Raw genomic sequence first — 12434 nt, 5'->3', positions numbered from 1 at the left:
TCTCCCTCCCTCCCACCCTCCCTATCCCACCCCTCTAGGTGGTCACAAAGCACCGAGCTGATCTCCCTGTGCTATGCGGCTGCTTCCCACTAGCTATCTATTTTACGTTTGGTAGTGTATATATGTCCATGCCTCTCTCTCGCTTTGTCACAGCTTACTCTTCCCCCTCCCCATATCCTCAAGTCCATTCTCTAGTAGGTCTGTGTCTTTATTCCTGTCTTACCCCTAGGTTCTTCATGACTTTTTTTTCTTAAATTCCATATATATGTGTTAGCATACGGTATTTGTCTTTCTCTTTCTGACTTACTTCACTCTGTATGACAGACTCTAGGTCTATCCACCTCATTACAAATAGCTCAATTTCGTTTCTTTTTATGGCTGAGTAATTCCTCCCAAGTTTGATTGGTCTCAGCACTACCACCACTAGCCGTCTACAGCCATTATTAGGTCTGCAATTTACAAGTGGCTCATGCAGCTCAACATTAAAAAAACAAACACCCCAATCCAAAAATGGGCAGAAGACCTAAACAGACATTCTCCAAAGAAGATATACAGATTGCCAACAAACATGAAAGAATGCTCAACATCATTAATCATTAGAGAAATGCAAATCAAAACTACAGTGAGATATCATCTCACACCAGTCAGAATGGCCATCACCAAAAAATATACAAACAATAAATGCTGGAGAGGGTGTGGAGAAAAGGGAACCCTCTTGCAGTGCTGGTGGGAATGTAAATTGATACAGCCACTATGGAGAACAGTATGGACGTTCCTTAAAAAACTAAAAATAGAACTACCATACGACCCAGCAATCCCACTACTGGGCATATACCCTGAGAAAACCATAATTCAAAAAGTCATGTACCACAATGTTCATTGACGCTCTGTTCACAATAGCCGGGACACGGAAGCAACTGAACTGTCCATCAACAGATGAATGGATAAAGAAGATGTGGAAAAAAGAAAAAAAAAGAAGATGTGGCACATATATACAATGGAATATTACTCAGCCATAAAAAGGGACGAAACTGAGTTATTTGTCGTGAGGTGGATGGACCTTGAGACTCTCATACAGAGTGAAGTAAGTCAGAAAGAGAAAACCAAATACCGTATGCTAACACATATATATGGAATCTTAAAAAAAAATGGTCATGAAGAACCTAGGGGCAAGATGGGAATAAAGATGTAGTCCTTGAAAGATTTTTGACAAGACATCAGACAGAAACTCTCTCCTTCTCTGCCACCAAACCCAAGATTTATTTGCAGCTGCAACTACCTTCTCCTCCCAACCTCCTCTACCCTCTCATCTGAGGCCACTGCTGGATGCACCGTGTTCTGGATCCCAAATCCTCTCAATTTCCTCCCCCCACAACATCACCCTCTCTCTCTTTACGGACTTCTCCCCACGCCCACCTGACTACTCCCCATTCCTCCAGTCCCAACCAAGGCAGGTCTGCCACACCACAGTCAGGCACTGGGAAAGAGTAAAAGCCCTGACTCATGGGATGGGGAGATCCAGGGGGATGGCTGTAAACGTCCTGAGTCTCCCCTGTTGGAGACGATATGGAGACCTCTACTCCACCCACCTTCCTACCATCCAGTCAAAACAGTAAAAATAAACAAGATCACCTCCTAGGAAGATGGCAGCAATCAGTGCCAATCTTAAAGATAAAAAGGATGCAGGGGTGATGGTCCCCACCCTATCTCCATATAATTCACCAGTATGGCCCCCAAACCAGTCAGGCCCTGGAGAGTGACATACTACAGCATAATCAATCAAGTAGTAACCCAACTGCAGCCACTATAGTTTCTTTGGTAGAGGTGGGTTAATGTAGTCTCAGGAACATGGTATGTGGCTAACAGTCTGGTGAACGTTCTGCTTTCCGTTGCCATCTAAAGTGTGGATCAGTAAGAGTTTGTAGGCACGTGGAATGGGCAATGCTATACATTTATACTCTGACCCAGGCTGTGTTAACTCTCTCAACCCATATGTCAGAATATGGTCAGAAGAAGTCTAGACCATCTGGTCACCCCTCATAAATCACATTGATCCACTTCTGTTCATGATCTTCATGCTAAATGGATCAGGTGAACAGGGAGGTGCCAGTACAGTGGAGACCTTGGAAAGTTATATGCACTCCAGAGGATAGGAGGTAAACCCTACAAACATTCAGGAGCCTTCTGTAACAGTAAAATTTTTAGGGTTTCAGTGGCCAGGGATCTACCAGAAAATCCCACTGAAAACAGAAGACAAACGGTTGCACCTTGCACATCTCATCCCAAAAAAGGAAACACGACCATTGGTAGATCTCTTTGGGTTCTGGATACCAAGGAAGACTGCTTTGGCCCATATTCCAAGTGATCTAAAGTGGCCTGCCATATTAGTTTGGGCCCAGAGCAGGTCCAGGCTGGGCCAGCAACCCCTGCTGCTCAAGCCCTATGATACACCTGGGATGGAGTGCAGGCTGCCAGACCCTCGCTTAATCCTCACCTGCTGCATGGCCACCTCTGCCTCACATCACACCCACTGGGGAAAGAAAAAGCCTAAGTTCATTTGATTCCCACAACTCTGCCTTGAGGTAGACAATATTATCACACCCACTCTGCATTTGCATAGACGAGGGATGGAAAATGGAAATGAGTTGCTTGAGATTACACACCTGAAAGGTAGGCAAGGTGGCCTCAAGCCTAAGTTCATTATTCCCAATAGTCTGCTGTTTCCACCAATCAGTTCTGTCCATTTAAAAGGCATGCTGGCATATCATCACCTTATCTTTGATAAAGGAGGCAAGAAGAAACAATGGAGAAAAGACAGCCTCTTCAATAAGTGGTGCTGGGAAAACTGGACAGCTACATGTAATAGTATGAAATTAGAGCACTCCCTAACACCATACACAAAAATAAACTCAAAATGGATTAAAGACCTAAATGTAAGGCCAGACACTATCAAACTCTTAGAGGAAAACACAGGCAGAACAATCTGTGACATAAATCACAGCAAGATCCTTTTTGACCAACCTTCTAGAGAAATGGAAATAAAAACAAAAATAAACAAATGGGACCTAATGAAACTTAAAAGCTTTTGCACAGCAAAGGAAACCATAAACATGACGAAAAGACAACCCTCAGAATGGGAGAAAATATTTGCAAATGAAGCAACTGACAAAGGACTAATCTCAAAAATTTACAAGCAGCTCATGCAGCTCAATATCCAAAAAACAAACAACCCAATCCAAAAATGGGCAGAAGACCTAAATAGACATTTCTCCAAAGAAGATACACAGATTGCCAACAAACACGTGAAAGAATGCTCAACATCATTAATCATTAGAGAAATGCAAATCAAAACTACAATGCAATATCATCTCACACTGGTCAGAATGGCCATCATCAAAAAATCTAGAAACAATAAATGTTGGAGAGGGTGTGGAGAAAAGAGAACCCTCATACACTGTTGGTGGGAATGTAAATTGATACAGCCACTATGGAGAACAGTATGGACGTTCCTTAAAAAACTACAAATAGAACTACCATACAATCCAGCAATCCCACTACTGGGCATATACCCTGAGAAAACCATAATTCAGAAAGAGTCATGTACCACAATGTTCATTGCAGCTCTATTCACAATAGCTAGGACATGGAAGCAACCTAAGTGTCCATGAACAGATGAATGGTAAAGAAGATGTGGCACATAGATACAATGGAATATTACTCAGCCATAAAAAGAAATGAAATTGAGTTATTTGTAGTGAGGTGGATGGACCCAGAGTGAAGTAAGTCAGAAAGAGAAAAACAAATACCGTATGCTAACACATATATAGAGAATCTAAAAAAAATAAAAGAAAGGTCATGAAGAACCGAGGGGCAAGACGGGAATACGATGCAGACCTACTAGAGAATGGACTTGAGGACACGGGGAGTGGGAAGGGTAAGCTGGGACAAAGTGAGAGAGTGGCATGGACATATATACACTACCAAGCGTAAAACAGATAGCTAGTGGGAAGCAGCCACATAGCATAGGGAGATCAGCTCGGTGCTTTGTGACCAGCTAGACGGGTGGGATAGGGAGGGTGGGAGGGAGGGAGACGCGAGAGGGAAGAGATATGGGGATATATGTATATGTATAACTGATTCACTTTGTTATAAAGCAGAAACTAACACACCATTGTAAAGCAATTATACTCCAATAAAAATATTTTTAAAAAAATAAAAGATAAAAATAAAAAGCATGCTGGAGTTGTTAGACTATGAGTCGCCACTTAGCTCTCAGAGGGGAATGCCCTCTTTTACGAGACCTACAGCTCACAGACCTGTTCAGAAGACACAAGCCTATGTCTATATAAGTATAAATATAAATGTTACTCTTGGGAAAATGAAAATACACATGTAAGTATATGGAAAATGATTGAGTCTCAGATCACGATTAATATAATAAACACAACATAAAAACAGAAAGTCACTTAGGGACTTCCCTGGTGGCACAGTGGTTAAAGAATCTGCCTGCCAATGCAGGGGACACAGGTTCGAGCTCTGGTCCAGGAAGATCCCACATGCCGCAGAGCAACTAAGCCCGTGCACCACAACTACTGAGCCTGTGCTCTAGAGCCCGTGAGCCACAACTATTTAGCCCGCGCACCATAACTACTGAAGCCCACAGATTAGAGCCTGTGCTCCACAACAAGAGAAGCCACCGCGATGAGAAGCCCACACACCGCAACGTCGAGTAGCCCCTGCTCGCCGCAACTAGAGAAAGCCCGTGCACAGCGACGGAGACCCAACGCAGCCAAAAATCAATTAATTAATTAAATAAAAAAGTCACTTAAACACAGATGAGAGATATACTGACCTGATTAATATATGGAATGTCATTCTGGTCAATTCCAACTTGCTGAAATCACAAAAAAAGGGGAAAAAAGAAAACATTACAGCCAGGAGTGTTAACAAAGAAAAGTAAGTGTGAGACCAATTTGTACACTAAAGAGAAAATACTCCAAGAGCATGAATGCCTTGCTGGGCTGGTACACACCCTTATCAAGAAAAACATCAGGCTAACGTATACCTTGCACACTTAAGCATAAACTTATATTTGTTCTTAGGATAAAATTAAAAAAGAAAGGACTCACCAGATGTTGAACCTTTGCTGTTTTGGGAAGAGCTAATCTGCATTTTGGATATCATACAAATGTGTTCTAATTTTTCAAGTAGTCAGAATCAGCTATTAGGGCAAACATGCAGCTCGCCTCATATATTTCCTTCTCTCACTGATCACAGACCTGTTCTACCTATTATCCGGTGTCTTAAAAGACTCATGTCATATATCTTTTGGCCTGGTTTTAGAGTTGTTTCTGGTGGGAGGGTAAGCTTGGTATCAGTTATCCTCACGGCCACAAACAGAAATCCTTGTAAGATTGTTTTTGACCACAAGCGCATTGGAAGGTACATTTGAAGTACCTAATTCTAGCTTCTAGCTGTACTGTTTACAAAATAGTTTAAACTACCAATTTCTGTGTGTTTGTGTGGCATGGTGGTGGGTAGATGTATAGTTATACAGGATACTAAACTAATACAGAAAACAGCACAAAAGCCTCGTATACAAATAGATTTCTGTACCTCTGCAACTTTCAGGAACTGTACAAATTTGGTCATTCTTCCAAGGAAGTTGATGTAAATATCCAAACTTTCCTTGCATTGGTTCTTCCTCATGTAAAAATACTTGCCTAAAAATAGAAAAATAAATTACAACAAAGGAGCTAATATCGTAGCAATTCCAAGTTTCACTCCATTCTGATGATTCTGTGTTAAGTTGATTATGGATATGATTTTAACTTGTTGAAAACAACTACAGTTTTAATCCAGTTATTTTCTGCTTTAAGAAGCAACAACACTGCTCATATAAGTATAATCAACAGATTTTTATAGAGGAACTACTGCATGCTGAACAGTGGTGTTGGTAATATGTATGGCATTTAATAGTGTACACATATAATTTAGATAGTTTAATTTCTACAACTTCTAGTCTGGAATCTTTTTGATTAACATCAAGCTCTGACGGTCTCTGATGGAGGGGGCTGTGTTTTCTACCCTTTATAACTCTACAAATGTATTAGGCACTTCTTCAGTATACGAAATACCTCAAATTCTCATCAACGAAGTTTGGAGAACCCTTCCTATGAAATGAATCACTCATTAGGGCTAAATGATGACTGAAATTTCCTGAAAAGCCTAAGAAACATACGCTTGTATATGATCAAAGCAATTACTTATATTATAGGCTATATCTTAGGAAAGTCAGAACTGTATTATCTGACCTTGGTGGAGTGGGACTTAGTGTGTAACGTATAAATATGGCAACCCATGTTGATTTCCTGATAAGTTTCCCAGAAATATCAGTTAGCACTTGTATACAAACTGAAAACTTCTGTGGCTGATTAGCCAATTATTTTTAAGCAAAAAAGGAATATGATGTCTCATTATTTAAAAATACATATGACCCTGCAAGGATCTTCTATTTTGAAGCTAAAACACATATGAGTCTAAATGTAGAGATAAAAGATTTTTACAAATAAATTATTTTTACCAGTTTATTTTTTAAAAGTAATGCCTATTCTTTAGCTTACCTAGCAGATTAAGGATCCCCTCATTATAGGCTGCAAAGAGGCGAAGAGCATCCTTAAAGAGGAGCATGAAAGCAGCATATATTATACCATTAGTTATTTCGTCAGGATTTGCCTGGAAATTAAATAAAAGAGTAATCAATTACCACCACAATTTTAAAAACTTCCCTCTCCCACCTACAGGTAAACAATGCTGTTTACCAATATTTTTCAAAGGGATTTATAAGGCTCTTACATTAACATTAAGCAGAGCAGTGAACTGAGTCTGAATAACTGGAAGAGTGTTCAGCAGCTCTCTACTGTTCATAGTTCTCATCACACCATTCGTCCTGTGAAACATAAAAGAAACTCATAGCAGCAGTAATAATAATTGAGTTTGAGAAGCACTGTGACATTGGCATCTTGAAATAAAGCTGTGTTTTTGACAAACGACATACCAGAGCACATATGTATTTCAGTACTTCTTGCTTACAAACCAATGATATTTACCTACCCTCTCTTGGCTTTGCTGATGTCACATGCAATCAGTCTGTATGCGAGTGACTTTTCATTCAAGTACCTGCTATATCGTCTGATGAAGGATGACATAGTATAGCCTAAAAATGAAATATTTTTATTATTTCCAGTTTCACCAATGTTAACCATTTACCATATATGTGAATAAATGCAAAGAGTTACCATTTTACATTCACCCATATAACTCAACAATATCTTTGAAGCACAAAGACTAGAATGGCTTATTAATCATCTGGTACAACATTCCTCAAACTTTCTGTTAAAGATTATTTTTTATTTCCTCAAAGTCTTGATATCACCTCATGATGTAGTATTGATGGGGACATTATTGAACAGGGGAAATAACTGAACTTTATTAGTTCCTTTCACATTTCCAAGGAAACTACTGTAAATTCTTAGCATTTTCCTGACACTCCCTATCCCATTGGTACCATCCCTCCCCCACCCTCCTTCCACTCAACAAATGACCTTGACTCTACTTAATAGACAAAATGGAGAGAGACAGGCCATGATAGAAACTCAGCTCCTCACTAGTCAACCTCCAAACATGCCTCGATTCATTTATTCAATTCATTTTTTCATTCAACAATTGTTCAGCGCTTCCTATGATCTGGGCACTGTCCTAGATGCTGGAGGTTCAGTAGTGAACAAAACAGACAAAAATCCAGGCCTTCATAGATCTTACACTCTCAGTGGTGATTGATAGACAAACAAAAGAAAAGGAAAACACAGAGATGGTTAGGTGCTGAGAAGTGGAAAGAATAAAACTCAGGCAGAGAAAGGAGACTGACCCAGGAAAGCCTCACTCAGTAAAGGCTTGCATATTGTGTTATTCTCAGTAACTACTCAAATATGTGTTGTATGAATGAATTTAGAAATTATTTTCCATCATAAAATGTACACATCACATCATTCATAATTCAGAACGATTTTTCTTTAACCACGGATGGTTTTCAGAACATTTCCCTCCTTGCCACAAAGAAATATTTCCATCAAAGAATCATCTTACCTTCTGTGACACTTTTATCCAGGAAGTTGTATAAAGTGAACAAAGAGTTTCTAGATGCAAGATGTTGGATAAATCGCTACGAAACAAATGTGCCAAATTCTAAAATTAGTTTCTGTCCACAAAGAGAGTTCACTCATGATTTTGTCATTGTGAATGCATACTTAACATAATTCCATCATACAGCTTCCATCTATTTCAGGAGCATTGATTAAGGCGAGCACCATCACAGCCTGGGCTAGCCAGCTTAAGGATACGCAATGCTGCCTAGTCTGCTTATATACCCACTGAATAAATGAGCGGTTAAACATGAAAGCTAATGTGAATACACACTTTTCACCCATGACTTGCTATCTAGCCATTTCTCCCTTTTTGAATTTTGAGGAATTTGAAATACAGTTGACCCTTGAACAACTCGGGGGTTAGGGGCGCCAACCCACCATGCAGTTGAAAATCCACATATAATTTATAGTCAGCTCTCTGTAGATGCTGTACCTCTGTAACCATGATTCCACGTCCATGATTCAACCAACCACAGATACTGTAGTGCTATAGTATTTGCTATGGAAAAAAGCCACATACAAGTGACCCGTGCAGTTCAAACCCATGATGTTCAAGGGTCAACTGTAATTATAGAATTATTTTAATAATTGATGTTAAATTACTTAATAATTAATAGAAAAATAAAACAATAATCTGGTACATCTGTGTACCCCACTACCCATAAATGACAACTGCTAACTTTTGGACATATCTACTTCAAGTCTATTTTTAAAATAAGAGGAATAAAGTCTTACAGGTAAAGTTAAAAGTGCCCTTTGCCCCATCCCCAAGTTCAATTTCCTTCTCCTACCTGGAATTAACCATTATCATAATTTTAATGTATTACCTTTACAGCCTATTTTCTTTATAGCTTCATATATATTTGCTCTGTGGACAAATATTAACTGTGAATTTTAAAAATTTATATAAATGATATTGGACTCTACTAGCATTGTTTTTGAGATCTAGCCTTGTTGGTATACATCCTATTAGTATTTCATTGTATAAACACACTTCATTTTAGTTATCTGTTGCCCACTGATGGAAATTCAGGTGATTTCCAACTTTTAATTATTATAAACATGCTATGAGAAGTGTATGCTGGGTCACTGGGCATTTTCAATTTTATTAAACATGTCTCAAAGCACTCCTCTCCAACCCTTCACTCAGCATCAGACACAGAAGTCCACAGAGTTGTTCATAGTATTCCTTTATCATCCTCTTAATATCTGTGGAATCTGTTGTGATGTTACTTCTCTCATTCCTGATATGGAAACGTATGGATGGCATCCACAGGGTATGTGAGTTCCCATTTCCTCAGGGTCCCAGCTCTTGATACTGTCACGCATTTTATTTATTTTATAAACTTATTTATTTTATTTTATTTTATTTTGGCTGTGTTGGGTCTCCGTTGCTATGCGCAGGCTTTCTCTAGTCGTGGCGAGCAGGGGATACTCTTTGTTGCAGCGCGCGGGCTTCTCATTGCAGTGGCTTCTCTTGCTGTGGAGCACGGGCTCTAGGCACGCGAGCTTCAGCAGCTGTGGTGCATGGGCTCAGTAGTTGTGGCGCACAGACTCTAGAGTGTGTGGCGCACGGGCTTATTTGCTCCGCGGCATGTGGGATCTTCCCAGACCAGGGCTCGAGCCCGTGTCCCCTGCATTGGCAGGCGGATTCTTAACCACTGTGCCACCAGGGGAGTCCTGTCACACATTTTAAATTGTGCTTATCTGAGTATGTTTTCAGATGGTTATCAGCCACTCTGGTTTCCTTTTCTATGTACTGTCTGTTCATTTCTTTTGCTCATTATTCCAGTGTACTGCTTTTTTCTTACTGATAATGTAGTCCAAATATCAATCTTTTGTCTGTAGTATATGTGCTGCAAACATCTTATTGCAACTTTATGGTGTCTTCCCTACTCAAATGTCATAAGCAGGGCTTCCCTGGTGGCGCAGTGGTTGAGAATCTGCCTGCTAATGCAGGGGACACAGGTTCGAGCCCTGGTCTGGGAGGATCCCACATGCTGCAGAGCAACTAGGCCCATGAGCCACAACTACTGAGCCTGTGCGTCTGGAGCCCGTGCTCCGCAACAAGAGGCCACGACAGTGAGAGGCCCATGCACTGCGATGAAGAGTGGTCCCCGCTTGCCACAACTAGAGAAAGCCCTCGCAGAGAAACGAAGACCCAACACAGCAAAAATAAATAATAAAATTAATTAATAAACTCCTACTCCCAACATCTTCTTTAAAAAATAAAATGTCATAAGCATATTCTCCTACATTTTCTTCAATTTTAAATTTAGATTTTTGCATTTATAGATATTTCATTCATGTGGAATTTATTTTTATATGGAGTAATATAAAGATCTCATTCTATTTTTTCCATAGGGATGTTATTTGTACCAAAAGGCTTTATTTTAAATTGCATACTTTCCCCCACGTTTTTAGTGCCAGCAAGCTCCCATATAAGTACAGTTCTACTTCTGATCTATTACATTCCCTTTATATATATATGTTTATTTTTACCAATACCATACTGTGTAATCACTGTTGCTTCTTAATAAGTTTCAAACCGCAATCAATTTCTAAATCTTATTTTTTTAATGCAAAGGTTACTGAGACAAAAGTTAATTTAAAGTAGAAAATAATAAGTAATTTAATGTTGTAGAACATTTCAGTTGTTCTGTAAAACACAAAAAGTGTGTGTGGGGAGAGCTCTTGAGGTGATGCTGTAATAACTCTGCTTTACTTTACCTGGTAAAGTAAAGCAGTTATGCAGCAATACATTTTTGAGGGTTTTCTCTTTTTTTGGTCTAAATCATCTAAAGAATTGAGAGAAATAGCCACTCTATTATCCACTTTATTATCCAGTGGTTAAAATAATATACTTTAAATACGATTGCAAAGATATATTCATAAGTAAGAATGGAAAAATTTGTTTTTTAATATCTACCGCTACGTACTTCCCCCACTTGTCACTAATGAAAGCAAAAGAGGTAGGATAAAAACCGATAACCATCTTTAAAATAAAAGAGAGCATCAGTTTTCTCCATTTAAAACAAATGTAGTAAGTCCTTGACAAACTAAGCATATTCAGCAACTGTGTACTGAAAGTCCTTTGTCATAAAAGTAAGGAAATGACTAGCCTTTGAATAGATGCCATGCTCACCTCATTTCCATGCACCATAAGGTGATGCACAGTAATCAGGGCTTTGAACACCACCACCCAGCTGCTGCTCCCAGTTTTCTCATAAAGAATATCAGCCAGATGTTTCACACTCCTATTTGTTCCATTTATGTACTGGATTAGAGCTAAATTAGAGACAGTGACGAGCATTAAAATACAGACTGAGAAATAACTTTCAAAACCAAAATTGGTAACTTTAACTTAAATACAGATGCAATCAAATCTCAGAGAAGTGACAAAGGGAATAATCCAAAACATTTTCTTCATTACGAGTACTACAATTTGTACTGACATGTTACATGATATTTAATGCCGTCCTAAGGTACATGAGGAACTGGTAAAGAGTTAGATGCTTGGAGTTAAAGAGGCCAGTGGTTGTGTTCCAGACTCAATCAAAGGCCCCCCGCCACCCCCCCCCCGAAGTACACTGCGGGGGTCGTGGTGGGGGAGGGGCGTGGGGGAGGGGCGTGGGGGCGTGGGGGAGGGGCGTGGGGGAGGGGCTGGGAGGCCGCAAGCCGCAGCCGTTAGAGGTGCGGAGACGGCGCCGTACCGGGGCCTACTCACCTGCCAGGTGTTTCGGCCCGGGCTCGGAGGGCTCGTCGGTGGTCGCTCTGAGGGCAGCCTTGGATGCGGACGACCCCATGCGTGCGTCGCCAGCCGCCAGCTACGAGGGTAATGGCCACGAAGGCTGGCCCCTCCTCTTCTGGGCCGGCGGACTGATCCGGGACCAGCACGGCGAACGACTAAATGGGCGCGCGACGTAACGGAAGAAAGGCCTGGCCCCGCAGGTGGTGTTCGCCAGGCAACTCTGTCCTCGTGCCGCCTGACGCACGCCTGCATAATTATGAGGTGAGACGTGACGTCACAAGGCGCCGGGGCCGGAGAAGCGGGTTCAGGGGACAGGATCCCACGTGGGACGGAGCATCTGGGGGGCGGGGCGCTAACGCAGACCCTTGGCATGGTAGACGCTCAGTAAGAAAATAACCACTATTGAATGAATATCATGAGAAAGAGGGACATGTTGGGGACTCCAGGTGAAAGATCTCGAGATCTTCAGGTCTTGGGAA

The 12434-nt window shown here is 40.7% G+C and overlaps 1 protein-coding gene across 1 annotated transcript in view; it reads right to left on the bottom strand.

The window, feature by feature from the left end:
- Positions 1–12134, bottom strand: part of LOC307180335 (phosphatidylinositol-binding clathrin assembly protein-like) — a 37170-nt gene extending 25036 nt beyond the window's left edge. The window contains exons 1-8 of the mRNA XM_079910536.1: positions 11932–12134; positions 11350–11492; positions 8146–8221; positions 7114–7216; positions 6856–6949; positions 6624–6735; positions 5617–5723; positions 4853–4894 (exon numbers count right to left, since the gene is read on the bottom strand). Of these exons, the coding sequence (XP_079766662.1) occupies positions 4853–4894; positions 5617–5723; positions 6624–6735; positions 6856–6949; positions 7114–7216; positions 8146–8221; positions 11350–11492; positions 11932–12010 (756 nt within the window). The 5' untranslated portion in view covers positions 12011–12134. The remainder of the gene's footprint in view (positions 1–4852; positions 4895–5616; positions 5724–6623; positions 6736–6855; positions 6950–7113; positions 7217–8145; positions 8222–11349; positions 11493–11931) is intronic.
- Positions 12135–12434: the final 300 nt, after the last annotated feature.

The sequence above is a fragment of the Stenella coeruleoalba genome (genome assembly GCF_951394435.1).
Source record: "Stenella coeruleoalba genome assembly, chromosome: X".
In the NCBI taxonomy this organism is placed as follows: domain Eukaryota; kingdom Metazoa; phylum Chordata; class Mammalia; order Artiodactyla; family Delphinidae; genus Stenella; species Stenella coeruleoalba.
This window is presented reverse-complemented; position numbering and strand designations above follow the sequence as displayed.